The sequence below is a fragment of the Mesoplodon mirus genome (assembly GCF_964341445.2).
Source record: "Mesoplodon mirus genome assembly, chromosome: 1".
Classification (NCBI taxonomy): Eukaryota; Metazoa; Chordata; class Mammalia; order Artiodactyla; family Ziphiidae; genus Mesoplodon; species Mesoplodon mirus.
This window is the reverse complement of record NC_138976.1, coordinates 224277815-224293527: the sequence shown is the minus strand read 5'-3', so window position 1 is coordinate 224293527 and position 15713 is coordinate 224277815. Positions and strand designations below refer to the sequence as shown.

The 15713-nt window shown below is 50.9% G+C and overlaps 1 protein-coding gene across 3 annotated transcripts in view; it reads right to left on the bottom strand.

Moving 5' to 3' along the window:
• Positions 1-451: 451 nt before the first annotated feature.
• Positions 452-15713, bottom strand: part of MSRA (methionine sulfoxide reductase A) — a 389937-nt gene continuing 374675 nt past the window's right edge. For 2 of the 3 annotated variants that reach the window (XM_082618734.1, XM_082618735.1), the window contains one exon: positions 2719-3473. In XM_082618734.1, coding sequence (XP_082474860.1) covers positions 3309-3473 — 165 coding nt within the window. In that variant the 3' untranslated portion in view covers positions 2719-3308. Of the gene's footprint in view, positions 668-2718; positions 3474-15713 lie in introns of those variants that run through there. The other variant, XM_082618736.1, reaches the window with a different exon arrangement.

The following is a 15713-nucleotide window of genomic DNA, read 5'->3' as shown; positions in this document are numbered from 1 at the left end:
ACTTGCCACCTTCCCTTCCACTCCCAAACAACTCTTCTCTCCTAGGGTGACAGTGGGGGGCCTCTGGTTTGCCAGAAAAAAACCAACACAAGCAAATGGTACCAGCTGGGCATTGTCAGCTGGGGAGTGGGCTGTGGCCGGAAGAAACTGCCTGGAGTATACACGAAGGTGTCTAGTTATCTGTCATGGATTGAGAAGGAGACCAAGCTGTCAAAAAGGCCCTACAAGCATGAACCGGACTCCGGGGACAGTTTGCTTCTATCACCCTGGGCCATCTTGTTACTGTATTTCGTGATGTTTCTATTATCCCCGTGATTAAACACTGCATTGCCTCGCAACCAAGTGCCCTTCTCAGTCTGTGGGGTAAGGTCAAGGGTGGGGTGCAGGTTGCAAGGAGGGATTCTCACACAAATAGCTGTGCCTGAAAGAATCATATACCTATAGGAGCACTTAATATATACCCGGGACCCACTCGAAGGCCTATGGTTCCCCTGGGACTCAGAGGCAGCTCACCAACTTCAGCTTGAGGCCTCTCCAAAGGTTTGGATGGAGCATCTTTCCACAGGGAGGGGTATGCCAAGGATCTCTGAAACAGAAGGCCTATTCTTTCCCTCTCTCACAAGCAGGCATCTTCCACAGCTTCTTTCATTCTCCATTTCTTTGGCTCCTGCAATGAGAAACATTCCGGCTCCTTGCTTCCCCTTCATTTGTAAGCTCATCCCTGAGACCTGAAGACTTGGTCTCTAGAAAGGTCCTTGTCCTTTACCTTCCTTTGCTTCTACCTGGTTCAGAGCCCCAGTACATGCTGCTTTGGGCTCTCAGAGACCATGAGTAACAATGCTGAGATTCAGGATCAGGAAATCACTGACGTAGAAATGTCCTAGAGATGAGGTGGGAGAGAAACACACAGCTTACTGGTTTCGTTGTTGTTGTTATTGAGTTGTATGAGCTATTTGTATATTTTGGAAATTACGCCCTTGTTGGTCCAATCAAAAAATGGGCAGAAGACCTCAATAGATGTGTCTCCAAAGAAGACATACAGATGGCCAACAGGCACATGAAATGATGCTCAACATCACTAATTCTTAGAGAAATGCAAATCAAAACTACCATGAGGTATGACCTCACACCAGTCAGAATGGCCATCATTAAAAAGTTTACAAATAACAAACGCTGGAGAGGGTGTGGAGAAAAGGGAAGCCTCCCACACTGCTAGTGGGAATGTAAATTGATACAGCCACTATGGAAAACAGTATGGAGGTTCCTTAAAAAACTAAAAATAGAGCTACCATATGACCCTGCAATCCCACTACTGGGCATATGTCTGGAGAAATCTCTAATTCGAAAAGACGCATGCACCCCTATGTTCATAGCAGCACTATTCACAATAGCCAAGACATGGAAGCAACCTAAATGTCCATCAACTGATGAATGGATAAAGAAGATGTGGGGTGTGTGTGTGTGTGTGTGTGTGTGTGTGTGTATATATATATATATATATATATGTATATATATGTATAAATATTACTCAGCCATAAAAAAATGAAATAATACCATTTGCAACAGCATAGATGGACCTAGAGATTATCATACCAAGTGAAGTAAATCAGAAAGAGAAAGATAAATACCATATGATATGACTTATATGTGGAATCTAAAATATGACACAAATGAACTTATTTACAAAACAGAAACAGACTCACAGACCTAGAGAACAAACTTAATGGTTACCAAAGGGAAAGGGGGTGGGGGAGGGATAAATTAGAATAAAAATGTTCAATCCTATTAACATGTCCTCAGAAGACTCTGCATGGCCTGGCTCTTCCTACCCCTCTGAGGTACTTCTCCCCAATACCTTCCTCATTCACACTATTCCAGCCCCACTGGCCTTTCTGTTTCTCAAACACCACAAAATCTCCCCCCCCCATCTTGGGCCATTTATACTTCCTGGTCCTTGTATTTGGAAAGCTTTTCCTTCAAGCAACCACAGTGGGGATGCTGACAGTGATTAGGGATAGCTACTCCACTTAAGTATTCTTGAGGTGTTTAGGGCACAGCAGAATTCCAAGAGGGAAAAGAAAGAAATGGGCTATATCCAGGGGGAACCATGTCTTACTTCTTAGTCCATCTCCTGCCCCCAGAGCTCTGCTCTCCTCTCCCAACTCGTGTGTCCCTTTCTCCTTTGCATCATTCAGATCACTCAGTTCTCAACGTACGTGTCACCACCTTACGGACCTCACCACTTCTCCACCTCCCCTGACCAGCGTGGCTAACACAGCTCTGAACACGACTCCACAGCATCCAGACACAATTTAACATCTTGCCCTAATCACCGTCTTCCTATCATTTCTCAGGACCAGCAATGATCTTACTTATTCATGTGTTTACCTGTTTATTGTGTACTTCCCCCACCCCTGGTCTTGAATATAAAGACTCTTAAGGGCAGGGATCCCATGTGTCTGCTGTCTAGAACAGCCCCTGATGTGACGGCTGTAATAGGCATGTTGAAAACAGCTATTATTACTAAAGTTGCAAGAAGCTAGAGATGTACCTGTTTTCTAAAGATTTTAATCAGATTTCCCGTTTGGGGGAAAATGATTCTTAAGACTTTTTCCCTCGCAAGTTCTTTGAGAGCTCTAAAATGAATCTTACAATACTTAGAAATATCCTACCTAAACAAGTAAAAGACAGATGAGATATCAGACAGTTTGTATTATTAGACTGTAGACTTTTATTAGAACAAGCATTTCTCATAGCTGTGAGCAAAGCGTTAAAATTCATCAAGCTAACTCACATCTTTTCTCTGCCACGAGGAGGGCCGAAAAGAGAAAGCCCTTTACACACGTATAGGATCAGCTGAGCAAAGTATTTCAGTGAACGATTCATTGTGGCTATAAATGTTTGCAAATTTTAAGGCAGTGGAGGGCAGGAGGGCTTGTGAGGTGGGACAGGGCACAGGTAAAGGATGCCCTACCCCTCCGACCATCTCCCAGCTTGGTTCCCTAGCATCCGTGGCAGGCACCCAGGCACAAGAAGGGTGAACACGGATTATTCATTATTCTCATTCAGACACCAAATGATCCAAAAAATTTCCCAGCTCTCCTCCCACCATAACTTATTAGAAGATAAATTACATGTTATCAGCTTGCCACTGCACTTCATGTAAATTACACCTCAATAAACCAGACTTTTATGAATGCCTTTGTGCACTTCAAAAAGCACCTGATGTGAATGAACCACAAAAGAATTGCCCGATTTGCTGGAAGCATTTTTGCTGTGGCCTCAAGGGCTGAACATGTGGGGAGAAATTACTTTTTAATACCCAGCGGGCAGGACACTCCGGTGCCCCCGAGGCCGCAGTACCCGTTGGGGATCTTGCTCAGGTACTGCTGGTGGTAATCCTCTGCGTAGTAGAAAGTCTGTCCCTCCCGGATGTCGGTGGTAATCAGGCCAAAGCCGTGCTCTGAAAGAACCTGTGGAGGGAAAAGCGCCATCAGGACCCGAAGCGCAGGGAGCCTGGGAAGGAGGAGGGCCAGGAGGTCAGGATGGGAGGGGCAGACACGTGGCTGAGGGTGCGCAGTGGTCCTTGGAGCCCGGGCTCGGCCACTTCCCTGCTGGGTTATTCTGGGCAACCATCTCCCTTCGTGTGCCCCAGGGCGCTGGGGTCTGAAATCCGGGTTGGGTTTGGTTCTGACTGTAAGTTATGCTCTACCCTCTACACCACCTCTGCCCCCGTGAGGGCCCTGGTTTGGGCCCTGTGGGTCTGTGTGAAGCCACCCTGTTTCCAGGGGAAGCAGCAGGGCCGTGTGGCTCCCCGGCTGCCCTGGGGAGGCTGGGGTCCCTGAGGGGATGCGCGCCCGGCTGCGGTGAGAGGGGATGGCAGGGCAGGAGGGGGCGGGGAGGGTGCAGCAGCACCCAGTGCCGACCTCTCTGCCCCCTCACAGGCCGGACAGAGGACCCCCCTCGCCGGCTGTGCCTCTGGGCAGCAGGGACCCTGCCAGGATGCCTGGAGGGCAGGGGCCACCTGGGGTCCGGGCTCTGCCGCTCCAGGCTGGAGCCTCTGGGGAGTGAGGGCAGGGGAGGACGTGGCCTGAGGGCCTGGTCGGCTCCTCACCGCCCTCTGTGACCCAGTTGAAGGCCTGGTGGCATCTGCTGCCAGGCAAGGAACACATGTAAACGCCAGTGGGGGAGGAGCGCGGAGCTATTTGGGGCAGGAGACGGATGAAGAACCAGTCATTGTTCCCCATGGATCTTAGCCCGTTTCCTTTCCCTTTTGGATTTCAGCTGTGTCCTATTTCTTTCCTGGTACAGGCTGCTCGGGGTATCTGAGCACAAGGCAGCAGAGACTCGACCCAGGTTCACTGATTCCATTTTGGACAGGGGTGCGCGGCAGAGCCCCAACTTGTGTTTTCATGACGGAACTGACCAGGCTCTGACCGTCGTTGGTCCATTTAAGATGATGTCCTCAAATCGGCACAGCACAGGGAATCCAATTTAACACTCAGCGCGAGTCACTGATTTTCCCTGAGAACCTTCACCGTCTTCCTAAATGTCCGCCCAGCCCTCTGAGCCAGAATGAGGCTGACTGAGGACCTGACGCCAGGCAGACCCAGGAAGGGTAAAGGAAGGATCCTGACTAAGGCGGGCCGGTTGGACCCCGCAGCTCAGAGGCGGCCAGTTTCCTTACAAGGGTTAGAAAGGAGAATGGCGAGCCATTCTGACTTCAGATTTGGCAGTTTTGTGTAAACGAGCAGTTATCGAGGGTTTACCGCATGCCACGCTCTGGGTTAACTTCAGCCTCACGGCAGCCGTCTGAAGGGAGTATTAATGCTATTGTTATCGTCCATATTTAAAAGTCTGTGTCCGATACTGCGTCTTGGCCCCTGACATCCTCGGCTTGCCCTGCTCTTGCATTGGCTGCAAGCTGGGAAACTTTATTTCCGACATCCCACCGCCAGCCGCGCCCCGGTTTAGATCCCACCGATGGGAGGAGGGCACGTGACAGCTGGCGGGTACATCCAAGGAGAAGCTGTTATCGGCCAGGTGCAGCTGTGGGGATGGGCACGAGCACTGGCAGAGAGCAGACCTGGGGCTCTGACCCCTGTGCTGCGGGCAATCAAAGCCACCGCAATGATTTCCAGCCACTTCTGTAACTTCTCGGCATCCTGAAACCCAGAGGTGCTGCTCCCTGACCTTCGCTCCACCAGCCTTCAAATGATTCTGGAAGCACCAAATTCCCTTCGTGAAACCCGCCCCGCTTAAAATATCTCCAACACTTTCTGTCTCTGTGATGAACCGCGATGAACATGGCATTTAGTGCCAGGAATGTTTTCCGGAACCAGAACCTGCGTGAGCACGAGGACCCGGGACTGGTTAACTGTCTGGTCAGACTTGGAGTCGGCGGTGACCTCCGCCCGGCTAGTCCTCCCCACTCGCCGCCCTCCCGCCTGCCCGCACCTGTCTCCCTCACAAATGGCCATCCTCCTGGTACAAACAAGGACGGCCTTCCCGAGGCCCTGGAGGCCGCAGCCGCCGTCTCCAGAAGCTTCTTTTCCCCGAGGCAGGGAGGCCGGTGCCAGTGGGCGCTGTTGCCCGGCTACCCTTCCCCTCTCACGCCAGCTCCGAGCGACCCCTGCCCACGACCACCCCAGGGCTGCATCCTTCCCGGAGCAGCGGGAAGGGAGGTGTGGGGAGGGGGCTGCAGTACCAGGCTCCACCACAAGGTGGCAGGAAAAACCGAGAATAAAAAGCGATGAAAACCCGCAGGAGACAGACCCGCACGCTGCCCTCTTGCACCTCCCATTAGGCTGGGACACTGGCCACGTCTGCTCTGCGGTGGACGTCGCCCCCGTGCACTGGGCCAGCAGCCTCCAGGCTGAGGCCTCACTGAGCACGGGGCTGTCCTCAACCTCGGTCTGAAACTGGGGAAAGGGGACAAAAGCGCCCCAAAGAAACTGGATGTGAAACAGAGGAAGTGGGAAAACGAAAACCCTAACTTGTCTCTATTTCCCTCCTTCCCAGAGCCCCGACCCTCTGCTTCCTCGCTTGCATCCGGAGGGACACACACACACACACACACACACACACACAGCTGCTGGTAATAGCTCCTCCTTAAACCCGATCCCTGGGAGAACCTACCGGCCCTTCCCTCTTCCTGCTGGGTCCCACCCCACCTCAGCCTCCCTCCCTCCCTGTTCTCTAGCTCTTTCCTTTCCCTCTCTGTGTACTATTTTCTTGGGTCGTGTTGACCCCTACATATTTCCTGAACATTCCATTCCCTTGCACACGACCTCCTTAGAATGTTCCCTCTTCTCTATGGCACGAACTCCTACCCACCTCTCAGGACCCAGGTCCAATGTCCCCACCTGTATAAAACCTTTCCTGATTCATTAGGGCTGAAGTTACTCCATCTTCTAGGCTCCCACGACACTGCCACCCCTTATGGCGCTTGAGACATCGCGTCGCAATTATCCGCTTCCACTCCCCTCTGGTATTACACGTGCTGGACCGCGTGCTCCTTGACGGTGTGGACTGTCTTGTTGTTCTACCTCATCTCGGCACTTAATGTATCAATATAAGAAACGAGTGAACGAGTCTTGGGGATCTCTTGGCGCTCCTCTTAACCTTCAGGTTTCCACCTGGGTCCCTGCTGCTGCTTCAAGCCAAAGCACCTCCTTGGGGACCTGGGAAGGAGCAGCGAGGAGGAGCTCGGGGACCAGGAAGCTGAGTCTGTTTGTCACTTTCCTTGTCACAGACTCTCGGCCAGTTCCCCAGGGCGGGTTTACTCTTTAGACCATGCGTTGCAGCGGCCGTGTCCGTGGAGAGAGGGCCAATCATCTTCCACAGAAGGATGGCCTCAGCATCACCTGCAGCTCCTGAAAAAGCCCTTTCACTCTTTGGGGGGGGGGTGACTGAGGTGATGGGGGTGGTGGGCGATGAAGACCGGGTTATAGACGGTCCCTCTGGCCCCCAAAGTCCAGTGGTCAGTCTGGCCTCATGCCCAAGCTGTGCTGGTGCTGACGGGGGCACCTCAGTCTCCAGACCCTTCTCCTATAGCATCTCCGTACGCCAGGTCCCCAATCAGTTACTGGGGCTGTCGTAAGTAATCTGTGACTGATAGCAGCTATGTCGTTGTTTGTAACTTACTTTTCCTTCATGAATTAGGGCAGATGGAAGGCTACTCCGATCCATCCTCGCATCGTTTGCGCTCACCTGCCCACTCGCGTGGGAGGGAAGGGAGTGTCGGGAGAGCTAGAACATGTGTGGCCTCCCCCATCGTCCACAACAGGGACCACACCAATGACAGGCCATTCCTGCTTATAGAAATGATGAGTCACATCACCCACAGAGGTTCCTGGTATCTTATAAAAAGGAAGCTGTACCCACGAGAGTGGGCTGCCCATAGAAAAATCATGGCAGATAAAGAGTTGAAAGCAGCTGCAGCAAACGCTCTGGCCTCAAGCACAGCCAACCTCTCAGGATGAATCCCTGGGGGACCCCAGGCTAGTGGGCCCTGCCTCCAGACCGGGCTGACGTCGCCCCAGGAGACTCTGTTCTCTTCCTTTAGACTCTAAAGAGCCACCTTTGAAATGGAGTGCAGAGCGTGACATCAAAGTGACCCCCCCCGGATGGCTCAAAGCCCCGTCACATGCCCCCAGGAAACACCCTCTCTCGCTGGTCCAACCCCAGGGCCAGCTCATCCGTCGTCACTCCAGGCTCCAGGGCTGTTCACCCACTGCCACTCAGAAAGGCAGCCCTGCACACCCGCTTGCCCTGCTAGGTTCCTCACCAGGACCAGCGCCCGAGGAAGAGCTGCTGGGCCTAACTGCCCCCCACTCCCAGCCCTCAGTTTTCTACCTTCCACTCTTGTTGACGCCAAAACAGTTATCTAGAGCTCCTTGTTTGTTGCATTTTTTTTTTTTTTTGCTGATTTTTAAGAAGGAAGTAAGTGGGGTCTAACGTGACATAACGCACATCAGTGTGACACCTGGTTCAGGATCTCTTGTGGGCGGGGCACCTGGTGAAACTGATCAGATGCTTTTCTCACAGACTCTTACCTCACCCTTTTCTTAGATGGCCCCAGGAAGCCTCCTATGCCTTTATTCTCTTATCATTTTCTTCCCGGAAGCAGCTTTTCTATCTGTAAAATGGGCACAATACTTCCCTCAGTGTGCTATGATGAGAGTCCAAGACGGCGCAGAGCATCCTGGCCCATTCTGACTACGTGGAGGTCCTGACCTACTTTCCCACCAGTGCCCACCCTGGGGGAAAGGAGCCCAGCATCCTGCCCTCCTTGGGCAGGCCTCCATCTCCACCCGTGGGCACACCCTGCTTCTACAGCTGCACAGCCCATCTCTGTGGAACAGGAAAAAGAGGTGGGGGGTCAATAAGCTGGGCCAGGGCTCCCAGCTCCCAAGCGGTGTCTCCAGCCCCAGCCTGTGGAGGAGGTGGCCAGGCTGTTCCCTTACAGATGTTCTGCCAGCGGGAGCGTCCTGGACCCAACCCTCCCTTCCAGGGCTGCCAGCAGGAAGCCTTTCTTTTAATAAAATTAATGAACACGTGACCTTTCCGCTTATTGCAACCCGCTAACAAGCTCACTGTTAGCGTCGCTGAGATTCTCCAGGTGCCCAGGGACACACGGCGTATGGCGTGGAAACGACAGACTCTGAGGCCACACTGAATGCTGCCTGGAGGCCACAGCGGTGCAGGCCATGCTGGAGCATCAACAGGTAGGGCGAGAAGTGTATCAAGGCAGAGAAGCAGCCTCAATCCCAAGTCCTTGTGTTCGTCCTGAACCGCAGTGTCTCCAAAGGGCTTCCGCAGGCACTGTAGTCCATGCGAGCCTTTCACTGACTGAAGAGGGGAGAATTATCCTCTATTTCTCAGCGGAGGAGACCAAAGCGCAGGCAGAGAGGAGGCTTGTCCACAGCCACTCAGGACGAGACCCTGTCTCCTGACTCTTTCCAGCACTGCTACAAGACCACCGTGGCCAGATGAAGGAGCTACCCTCCCCTTAGAGAGGGACAAGTCCCTATTTCAAAATATCCAAAAGAGACCTAGACACTTATATTTGGATCATACTCTCCCCACCCTGCTCACATCCCTGGAACTCAAAACATGTGGGAAAATACACATAACTTCAAATTCTCCATCTTAACCATTTTCAGGTGTACAGTTCAGTAGTGTTTTGTACAGTCATGTTGCTGCGTGACTAGTCTCCAGAACTTTTTATCTTGCACAACTACAACCCTGTCCCCATCAAATAACAACTCCCCATTCCTCCCTCCCCACCATCCCTCATACCCACCGTTTTACTTTCTGTCTCTGTAAATCTGACTATTTTAGGTACTCATAAATGGAATCCTCCAGTGTTTGTCCTTTTGTGACTGGCTTCTTTCACTCAGCATAATGTCCTTGAGGTTCATCCATGTTGTAGCCTGTGTCAGAATTTCCTTCCTTTTCAAGGCTGAATAACATTCCGTTGTATGCATGCATCACATTTTGTTTACCCCTTCGTCCATCAATGGACACTGGGTTGCTTCTCATTGCTTTTTTTTTAGCTGTCAAATAACACAGCTTGCGGCATGACAAGCCCACCCCATGACAGTTACACAGATCCTTCCTGGCTTGTTTTTATCAGTTGCCTCCTGTTTTGACGTTCATCTCCTCCAAGGAAGTGCAAAAGGAGTTCAACAGTAAAAAGACTTGCTGTAAACATGTGGTTCGGTTATTCTTTATCTTGTGCCACCTCAACTGATGCCACCTATCAATGACTGCATTGTAAAGATGGAGGGCCAATCAGAGAGCTCCTCTAAGGCCCCCTGATAGAGAGCTAGCCTTGCCTGCCTCCCATCCACTCAGAGGGATAAATGCCACCCCCCCACCAAATACTGAATTCCACAAACTTTCCAAGTATCATCTGATTCCAAGTGATGGCAGAAGACCTACTTCAAGCGTCAGAAGCAGAGTTTGCATGTTAAATGCTAGGCTCCACATCGATTTTCTGATGGATGTCAGAGGAGGGGCTTGCAGGGCCCTCCAAAGGGGCAGACACAAGCTTAGGACGCCCTGTCTTTCATTTTCTCATTTCATCACGCTAGGAATCCTGTAGGGGTGGGGGAATAGTTATGCTGACTCCACCCACAAGGAAGCTCAAAGAGGTTAAGAATCACGCTCAAATTCATGTGCCTAGAGAGTTAGTGGTGGGTCCGGGGTAAGAATCCAGATCTGTCTGGCTCTGGATTTCATGCTCCTTCCCACATACATGCTGTCCCTGGAATTTGGAAATACAGGATGGGTGAGACCCCAGGGAGCTGGGTCTGCCCTGTCCTGCCGCACACGTGTCTGAGGTACAGAAGGTCAGTATGAACCCACTAGGAACCTTGAGCTGGAATTCTACAGAGCAGGACAGGGATGGGTGAGGGGGTGGCTCTAGAGACACGGGCACACTTGTGTGTACACACGTGTGTGGGCGAGGATGTATGTACACATTTGCATGTGAGTGTGTCCTCACACGTATGTGAATACAAGTGCACATGAGAATGCCAAGTGATATACATTCAACCCCCATGTTAGATGGAGTGACCTATGGACACCTTCTCTTTTTAGAAAATATATCATCATAAAAAAGAAACCCCAATTTATGATAGCGGATCTTAACATCTTGGGGGGGCGGGTCATGGATTCCCTCGAGGATCTGATAAACACTGTGGACATTCTTCCCACATAAACTCACGATCAAATATTTGCTTATAATTTCAAAGTATCCTATGACCCTTTGGAGTCCATCCATGGGCCCTGTATTCAGAACCTCTGGACACAAAAAGTCATCACGGCAACTGCCCACCCCCCCTTTCTTAGGGCGCTGGAACATGCTGGCAGCATGTCCAATGGGCAATGAGCATTTTCAAGACAGTTTGAAGGCCCGATGAGAAATGGCTCTGTTGACAATGAGAAAGTCACCAGGAAGGGAGAAGGTACCTGATGAGTTCAAACCTCATCAGATGCATCTTTTTTAAAGCCTCATTAAGTCTGATCCAAGCAAACCCCGTCTCCTCCACCCACCAAAAGAAATTAGCCTTACCTTAAGTGTTCGGTTTTTATGTAATTCTTTGTAAAGCGTAAGTGTGTTTCATTTTATTTTATGATCATTTTTTAAAGATATTTTAATGGTAAGAACTTAGTGTCCTAGAACTGAAATCCAGTTTATGATACTGAGCCCACAGGAAATTAGGGTTTGGTTTGGCTTTTAACAGATCAACCGGAGACTGTTGCCCCGCAGGCCCACCAGCTCTCCTGTAGAGGAAAAGGCTCCGGCAGGACCCAAGAGACCCTGATGCTGGCCTGCACTCTGCCCTCTAGTGGCAGCAGGGAACATATACAGGCACAGCCCCTCCTTGGCTCCTACTTTGCCCTTCTGAACTGAGGGCCCTTCAGTTCGTTCCAGATCTAACTCCATCGAATCCCGTGCTATGTTTCCATCCTGCGCGTGTGCGCGTGCACACACACACACATACACACACCCCACACACACTCGTGCAGGTTTAATAAGCTCAGCCAATGCCCATGCCCAAGTCAGCAGTTTTATTCCATTGGCAGCTTCTGGCTGACCAGATTGCCATCAATCAAAACTTCGGAGAAAGGATATAAAGTGACTGGCATGGCTTTTAAATAAAGCCAGTCGAAAGAAAAACAGCCTCTCTTCTGAGCTGAGCAGAGGCACGTGTGTTGGCAGCTCAGCCCCATGCAACTGCAGTGGCGTGGGGAGCAGGTTTGCCACTGCCCACAGGGATTCAGCTTCAGCCACAAGGAGGAGGTGGACAGGCTGCCCACCTCCTGTACCAGGGAGGACCCTGGGACAGGGTTCTGGGACAACAGGAGCTCCAGGCTCTGGACCCACGGACACCGCCCCCTGCAACCCCTCAGTGGCTGTCAGCACTTGCAAGGGCGAGAAGGAGATCCTGGGACAGAGACGTGACACAGACAAGGAGGGTGCTCGATGGGGCTGAAGCTTTTATGAGGCCCAGTCAGAGCTGCACGGACCCTTCCCAGCTCTGTGAAACCATGGGAGGCACAGTAGACAGAGAGGTGACACAATTAGGTCTAATTTGGTCCATTTACCAAACCTGCTTATGCAAATGGTGGCCTCTGGCTGGCTGGATTCTGGCTTCTGAGAACAGCTGCAGCATCCTCGTGCTCTGTCCTTCCCCAGACTCTGCAGTTGTGTTGAGCTGTTAATGACTTTCATTATTTATTCCTCTGTGCCCCCCTTGCCTGTGAGGTAAACCACAAGTGTCTGCTGACTGGCAAAGAAGTTTTTCTTGGTTTGCAGCACAAAATGATAGAGCTACGAGCCGAGTTCTGTCTCTGCAGAGAAGGGGACAGGGAAGGAGCTCAGTTTGGCCAGGAAGGATTCAAAGCTTTCCCCGTGGTCCTCAGCGTGTGGACGACAGGCCAGCAGCTTGTTAGAAATGCAAAATCTGGCCCCCTTCCCGGACCTACTGAATCAGGATCTGAGTTTTAAAACCGTCTCCAGGCGATCCATGTGCATGGATTTGAGAAACTGTGCCCTAGCAGACAAGCATGGCAGACTGCGTTCATGGTCACCAACACCCCTTGCCCTCCCTCTTGATGTCAGGTTGCCCGTGTGACTTGCTCTGATCACCAGGATGTGGGAGGAAGGGACGGACGTCCTTCCTGGGAAGAAACTGTCCAGCGCCAGCATGAGCTTTGTACTTTCCCCCCTGCCACAGCAGCAGCATCGCTCCCAGCTGGCCCTGCTGCAAGGCGGTGACAATCTGCAGCGAGTCCCCGAACGGAATCCTTTATTTCCTCTGTTACAGACCCTGGTTTTCCCTGGTTCGGGGTGTGATGCTGAAAGACCCGGGAAGGCAGGCACTGCTCACGCGAGCCAGTCGTGCAACTTCCCCGCAAAGAAGTTTTTTTTTAACTCTCCAATTTGACTTAATTAACTCATTTCAGCAATCATGGTAGGGCATTTGCTAGGCGCCATGTACCGTGCTAGACATTAGGGACAGAGAGGTGAATAAGACAATCTCTAAAGCAGGAATAATGACGGGCACGCGAGCAATCACACCCTAAGTGACTACTAGGTACGTAGCAGGTGCTTGTGAGGCCGGACTGAGGAAGAAAAGTTCCCTGCGTTCAAGGAGTTTATGGTTTAGGCAGGGAGTCGGGTCACAGGATGAGGATGGGGTGGCCTGAGGGTGCGGAGTGATGGCTGACGTAGCAAAACGGGAGCCACGCCCACAGGCTGGGGAGCGCAGAGGACCACCGTCCAACGTCAGGAGGTCGGAATTCTGCTGGAGGAGACAGGTCACACCTGCACGTGAAGGACAGGGAATGTGCTGGAACGCTGGAGGTGCAGACTCCACTGAGGCTGTGGAGGAACGGAAGACCAGTCCAGCCGGGAAGAGGGGTCCTGAAGGAGGTGGATGCTGATGTGGGAATCTTATGACGGTGGTTGTGAGGGCAGTGATGGGTCTGCTCCGAATACACGGCGGGAGGGGGTCAGGAGGCATAGTTGAGGGGTGCTGAAGGGCCTGGATAGGGAGCGGGGGAGAGCTGAAAGGGGCTCAGCTGAACAGCAGGAAGAGATGAAAGCAGATGCGGGGAGAGGCCTCTGGAGGCATCCAGTTTATGGCCTGTTTTTCTGTTTGCTCCCATTTAAGGGAACCGAGCTACACACTTTCTGTCCATCCACTGCCCTGCGATCACAGGGACACGTGGAAACACTCTACAGGATTAGAGGAAGCGCTTGAACCCAGGCAAAGCTGGCAGATGCCTCTCAGTTTCATCTGCTTGGCCGCGGCCACGGCTTGAAGGCAAACTGAGCCAAGGTGGGGACGATATGACTTAGTTGTCATGCTTCACCTCCCCACACCATATAAATGCCAAGCACCATTTCCTGGGGGCAAGAGGAACTGGGTCCTTCCTCACTTTCTACTGAGTGCCTTGAAAGGAGGAGCCCCGTGTCAGGCTGGGCTGGGTGGCAGCCCTGGCCTGGAAAGCAGGGAGGCTGAGCTGGGCACCCCAGCTGCAGGCCAGGGGGAGGGGTGCAGAGCTGTGCGGCTGAAACGTGCCACTGCCCATTTGCTCTGGCTTCTGCAGCGTCTCCTCCAGCCACGAGGTGACCAACATCAATCACATGTTCAAGGACCGCTGGTTTCCCTTGCCTTTGAGGTCTGCTGGTTTTGAAATGGAATTCAAGTGACTTTTCCTATACAAGTTTTCCTTTCATGGCTTTTAGTTTGACAGGAAATGGATCTCTCTCCCTCTCCCTCTCTCCTCTGAAAATATCTCTAAGGGGTTATAATCTGCTTTTTCATATCTGAAATCAATTAACGGCAACCTCTGTTTCTGTTATATCCTTAGCATTTAGTATACAAAAGAATCCACTTGTCACTTTTCAAGGAAGCCAAGGACACTGGCTTTCACCTTGTGGATGAAATGCAGATTTCTTTAAAAGGAAAGATCCTTCATTCTGAAAGGTTGAATAGAAAAGAACTTAAAGCAAAATGCCAGCTGCTTAAGTTTAGAACATTGAGTTCGGCAAGGCAAAGGAACTTTGTACCACCATCTCTCATTTACGTATGAGTTTCAGGGATTCAGAGCCACAGGAAAGAATATTTGTCCCAGTGTGAACTGCAGACAATTCAGCCAACCATGCTGATTTGCTCAGGACCAGGGGCTTCTCAGGATGCGGGGCTGTCAGTGTTAAAACTAGGAAAGTCTGGGGTCAGTTGGGCTGGCTGGTCACCATCACTGTCAACTGGGTAAAGAGTTCCTGTCGATTACACCTCAAGCACTGGGCACCTTGTTTCAGCTGTCTGGGTCTGGGCCTCCATTTCCCCAACTGTAAAACGAGAGGGTTAAACTAGGAGGTCACCCTTCTGTTACCCATGTTGTCTTTCTGAGCCGTGTGTTCCAGAGCCTTTTCTAAACTGTGCTTCTTTTTTTCAGATAACTATTTTATTGAGATATAGTCCACATACCATAAAATTCAGCCTTTTGAAGTTGACACTTCAGTGGTTTTTGGAACAGTCTCCGAGTTGTGACTATGTTTTTTCACTTCCACAGCTCAGGCTGGACAATTCCGGTTCCAATTAACCTAACTTTGTTCTTTCTTCCACCAACTCAGCACGTCTAGTGATTTTGTTTCTGCTTAAGTTATTGTACCTTTGAATTTCTATTTAGTTATATTTAATTCTGCAATTTCTATTTAGTTCTCTTTTTAATATAATTTCTATCTCCGTACTGATATTCTGTATTTGGTGAGCAGTGTTCTCATATTTTCTTTCCTTTCATTCTTTAGTCATGGTTCCCTTTAGCTCTTGAGTGTATTTACAATAGCTGATTTAAAGTCTTTGTCTAGTAAGTCTTACTTCCGTGTTTCTTTGTTTGTCCCATGGTTTCTTCTTGGAAACTGGGCATCTTACATAATATAGTGGTAACTGAAAATCAGACTGCCCTCCCCCTCGCTTTGTTGCTGTTGCTGCTGTTCATTTGTTCACTGACGTCTTGGACTGGTTCTGTAAAGTGTGTGCTCCCTTTCATGTGTGTCACTGGTATCTCTGCTGGGTCAGCTAATGATTGGGCACAGGGTTCCTTACCTGTCGGGAAGCAACGAGACTTCTACCCTTTGGCCCTCTGTGTGTTGGAGCAAACACAGCTTCAAGGCTACAGTGGTTTTT